General features: G+C 52.5%; 1 protein-coding gene across 2 annotated transcripts; it reads right to left on the bottom strand.

Annotated features, from left to right (window-relative positions):
* Nucleotides 1-51: 51 nt before the first annotated feature.
* On the bottom strand, nucleotides 52-4784 carry PSMC5 (proteasome 26S subunit, ATPase 5). Of its 2 annotated transcripts, none has more exons than XM_043905021.1 (12): nucleotides 4632-4784; nucleotides 4023-4094; nucleotides 2442-2511; nucleotides 2037-2134; nucleotides 1814-1870; nucleotides 1506-1736; nucleotides 1100-1226; nucleotides 826-1016; nucleotides 624-722; nucleotides 433-543; nucleotides 257-343; nucleotides 52-155 (listed from the first exon to the last, which is right to left on the bottom strand). In XM_043905021.1, the coding sequence occupies exons 1-12, from the start codon at nucleotides 4653-4655 to the stop codon at nucleotides 102-104; spliced, it is 1221 nt and encodes a 406-aa protein (XP_043760956.1). In that variant the 5' UTR covers nucleotides 4656-4784; the 3' UTR covers nucleotides 52-101. The 2 variants fall into 2 exon arrangements, with proteins under 2 accessions (XP_043760956.1, XP_043760957.1); XM_043905022.1 differs by lacking the exon at nucleotides 4632-4784 and adding an exon at nucleotides 4261-4435.

The following is a 4784-nucleotide window of genomic DNA, read 5'->3' as shown; positions in this document are numbered from 1 at the left end:
CCTGGTGATTGAACAGTGTGGCCACTGATTAACAGACTCAAGTCCTCAAGGTCCTGACCGGCAGAGCTTTATTTAAGGGATCCACACAAAGGACGTCCGCCTCACTTCCATAGTTTCTTGATGGACATGTTTTTCTCACTGTCCTTTTGCATGACCTGGGAGAGTAAGCATTTGAGTTAGAGACCCAGTGAACACGTGCCCAACCCCACTGTTCCAGAGCCGCCACCAGCAGAGGCCAAAAGATGTGGCCCTGTACCTTAGCTACTGCCATCTCAAAGTCCTCCTGCGTGACGTGGACTCGACGCTCCCGCAGCGCATACATGCCAGCCTCGGTACACACGCCCTGAGCAGGGAGAGAAGGCGGAGCTGCCGCTGTGCCCTGAGCCCAGTGCTTCCTGCCTCTGCCCCCTATCCCTTGGGCACTCCTGTTACCTTCACTTCAGCCCCTGACGCTCCTGGCATGAGCTCAGCAATTTTTCTCAGGTTGATCCCCCGGGTCAGGTTCATTTTCCGAGAATGGATCTTCAAAATGTCCAGCCGGGCCTAGCGATGGGAGAGGAAAAGCCTGAGCCCAGGGCCTACCCCCACAGCCGGGGCTGCTGCCAGTGCTGCTGATTACAAACCTCCTCGTTGGGGGGTGGGAATTCAATTTTTCTGTCTATGCGCCCTGGGCGGAGCAGCGCCGAGTCTAGGATGTCAATCCTATTAGTTGCCATGATAACCTGAGTGGACAAAGCAAGTGGCGTCAGCTGAGCCCTTCCTAAGGCAGGCTGCCCCTCACCCAGGGCCTTCCCTGGGTCCTCGCCCCAGCCGACCCCACCACACCTTGATATTCTTGGTGGCCTCAAAGCCATCCAGCTGGTTGAGCAGCTCCAGCATAGTGCGCTGGACTTCACTGTCCCCTCCAGAGCCCCCCTCCAGCCTCGAGGAGCCAATGGAGTCAATTTCATCCATGAAGATGATAGACGGAGCATGTTCTCGGGCCATGACAAACAGCTCCCTCACCATCCGCGCCCCTGTGCAGAGACCAAGCGGGTGTCAACGAGCAAACGAGCTCCGCCCCCTCCCCTCCTTAGATTTTGTTTCTGACCACAGTTACCTTCCCCGATGAATTTCTGTACCAATTCAGAGCCAGAGACACGAATGAAGGTGCAGTCTGTATGATGCGCCACGGCCCGGGCCAGCAGCGTCTTCCCCGTGCCTGGGGGTCCATACAGCAGTACCCCCTAGAGAGCAAGGGTGGGGCTCAGGGAAGGAAGCTGGCCCCTATGTTTCATTCAAGGAACATTAAGTGTTTGCACAGTGCTAGATCCCACATTAGATACTAGAGCTAAAAAAGTGAATGTCACGAAGTCCCTTATGGAGCTTACACCCAAACCATTCGACGGCCTGGGAGCATCTCTCCCCCAGCCCCGGGGTGAGCAGGACCAGTGGAAGCAAGCTCAGTCTACCCGGCTGGGGCAGTGTACAGTGGCAGCATGGCCCTCGCCCAGAAGCCCGCTCACCTTGGGCTGCGCGATGCCCAGCGCTTCAAACAGCTCGGGGTGCTTCACAGGCAGCTCAATCACTTCTTTGATCTCCTTGATCTGCTTGTCCAGTCCACCAATCATCTCATAAGTTGAGTCTGGCACCTTCTCCACCATCATCAGCGACACCAGCGGGTCCACCTTGTTGGGCAGGATCTTGTGCAGAGTGTAGCTATCATTTCTGAGGGCCACCCGGCAATTGGGTGTCACCTGGGCAAGGGACAGAGGTTCAGGAAGTGGTGTGGTGAGAGCTGACCCCCACCTCCCACCTCCCGGGCTGCACTCACGTCATTGATGTCGATGTTCTTGTCCACGTCGACGACAAACTTGCCCTCAGGATGTACCTACAGAAACAAGGGTGCATGACCGTCCCCGACAGTTACCAAATCACCAACCTCACCCAGAAGACCCACGAATCTTACACTAAGGTGAGAACAACGTCCTCACGGTGCACAAAGGTACGGGAATGCAGAGGCAGGTGGGGCTGGGGCCGGGTCCTGCTGCCTTTACCTTGACTAGCACTTTCTTCTTATCCATGGCCCGGACTACTTCTCCCACGTAGGAGCCCTGTTCCTGCAGCAGCTGTAGCTCCTCCCGCAGCAGGCGAACTAGGTGGGAAGCAGACACCATGATCAGTCAGATTTTGATGTCTTTCCCCTGTGACTCAGTTAAACATGCATGAACTAAACACCATTTTAAAGTTTTGAAGGGAAGGACTCAAAAAGAAACTCAAGAATTCACATCTTTAAGGAGATTACAGTGAAACTCAGGAGAGAGGTGCATGTGAACAGAGCAACACCTTGGATTGGGAAAAGCAATGGGCACTTAGGTGAAGGCTCGCTTCTTCAAGGAGACTGAACACTCAGACCTCACACCAGTTGCCTCCATGCAGCCCTCCCATCTTTCCCTCCTCACCTTTTGCATTAAGCTCATTCCTCTGTGCCTGTAGCCTCCGGAGATTTTGGCTCTTATCATTCACAATCAGCTATTGGAGAACAAGAAGCAAAGGGTGGAAAACAGGAGGAGGTTAAAATCTTGTCCAAGATCCTTAGGCTGATATGAGCTGAGTGAGGAAAGCACAGGGCACCTGCATTCCCCATTCAGATTCTCCAATATGACTTTAACCTTTACCTGCCCTCCAAGAGTGCCTCTGGAGTGGAGGACAACCACGGGGGGGCGGGGCGGGGTGGGGGGGGGGGAGCTGCTTGTCTGATACTGGTCTAGGAATAACAAACCCTAATGGAGACAAGGTAACAGCTGATCCACATAGTTTCTCAGAGTGGAACTTGGGTATTGAGGGAAGATTTCTGAGTCAGAATCCTAAGTTCTAACTATTGCTGGCAATCATCAGCTGAGTAAAGCCAATAAAAACCATGAGAAAGGTCTAGATCTGTTACCAAACTTCAAGTGGGTATAGCACCCCTATCCTGGCTCTTCTCAGGATTAACATGAGGAACAAATGAGAGCATATATTGTTGTTCAGTCACTAACTCGTGTCTGACTCTTTGTGACCCCATGGACTGTAGCACACCAGACTTTCCTGTCCTTCACTATCTCCTGGAGTTTGCTCAAATTCGTGTCGACTGAGTCAGTGATGCCATCCAACCATCTCATCCTCTGTCACCTCCTTGTCCTCTTGCCCTCAGTCTCCCAGCATCAGGGTCTTTTCCAATGAGTTGACTCTTCACATTGGGTCACCAAAGGATTAAAGCTTCAGCATCAGTCCTTGCAATGAATATTCAGGGTTGATTTCCTTTAGGATGGACTGGTTTGATCTCCCTGCTGTCCAAGGGACTCTCAAGAGTTTTCCCCAGCACCACAATTCAAAAGCATCGATTCTTCAGTGCTCAGCTTTCTTTATGGTTCAACTCTCATATCTGTACATGACTACTGGAAAAACTACAGCTTTGACTATATGGACCTTTGTCACACAGATAAAGCATTTCAAAAATGACAAACCAGATATGATACCCATGAATGTAACTGAAGTTCAGAATTTTCCCTTGTGGCGCATCTCCATGCAATGTACGTTATTTTCCTTATTTCCGTGGTCCTTGCTGCTTCTCTAGGCTAGAGCACTGGGCGGTCAGTTCCTCTTCACTCAGTCCCATGGAATCAGCATTTCCCAGACTCCTCAATTCTGTCTTCTCTCACTCTGCCCCAACCTTCTCTGATAAATGTCATTTCCTGACCCTATGTCTTCTCTTTACAAGAAACTGTCTCATTCAGGCTTCTAAAAGGAATGACTTTTGGCTGGGGGGTACTTTTATGTTATTATTTGACTCTTGAAGATGTGTAAGAAACTGTGAATATTAATTATCTTCAAAAAGGTGGGATTTGAGGGGAACACGAGACACTTAATTTCATATACTTTATACTATTAACTTGTTATCAATACTACTTTTTCCATTGCGCCCCCAGTGGAATTACATGGATTTGTAGAGATCCGCTCATCTCCCTTCTAGCTCCCTCTGGACCTCTGAAGTCCGTTCTCACCTGGAGTTCTTCAATCTTGGACAGATAATATTGGCGGAGTCCACTGCCTGCCTTCCCCTCTTCCAGCTCCATCTGAGGACACAGTGTAATTATTAACCAAAAAGCTAAACATCCAAGGGATAAAGCTACTTCCACGTTGATTTCGGAGATTTAAGATTTGTGTTCTGATCCCTCACTCCCTCTCTTCACAACCATTTCCTTAAGACTTAAACTAAAACAGCATGAGAACGTTGCCTACCTCTTAAGACTTTCAGGAGGAGGATCAAGAAACAGCGCACCCGGGAACGCTACGCAGTCCCGAGATGTTACTTGTACAGGAGCAGCCAGCAGGGAGCACGGGCCCCCGACTCCCGCAAGGGTGGGTTCCCGCTCCCACCGCTCCCACCGCTCCTCACTAAATCGGCTTGCACCCGGTCTTCCACTCCCGGCCCTGCCGTGACCCGCCGCGGGCGGCGCTGACACAGCAGATCCGGTCCCAGGCAGGGCCCAGTCTAGACTGGCCCACCCACCCTGGACTCCCCCCACCCGCTGGCCCCGGCCGGCTGCCCACCTCGGATCGCACCTGCTTCGCATCCAGCCCCGATCCCCGCCCGGCCGCCGCCGCCATACCTGCTCTGGTCCGTCAAGCGCCATCTTCCCTCTTCCGCGGAGACCGCCGGCATCAGAGCCGCTTTGGCGCGCAAGCGCAAAGCCGGAGCTTGGCGGGGGTGGGGGGGCGGGGGGCAAAGATTCGGCAGAGAACAGTTCCGGGTCAATGGGCGG

This window comes from Cervus elaphus, chromosome 5 (genome assembly GCF_910594005.1).
Source record: "Cervus elaphus chromosome 5, mCerEla1.1, whole genome shotgun sequence".
In the NCBI taxonomy this organism is placed as follows: Eukaryota; Metazoa; Chordata; class Mammalia; order Artiodactyla; family Cervidae; genus Cervus; species Cervus elaphus.
This window is presented reverse-complemented; position numbering and strand designations above follow the sequence as displayed.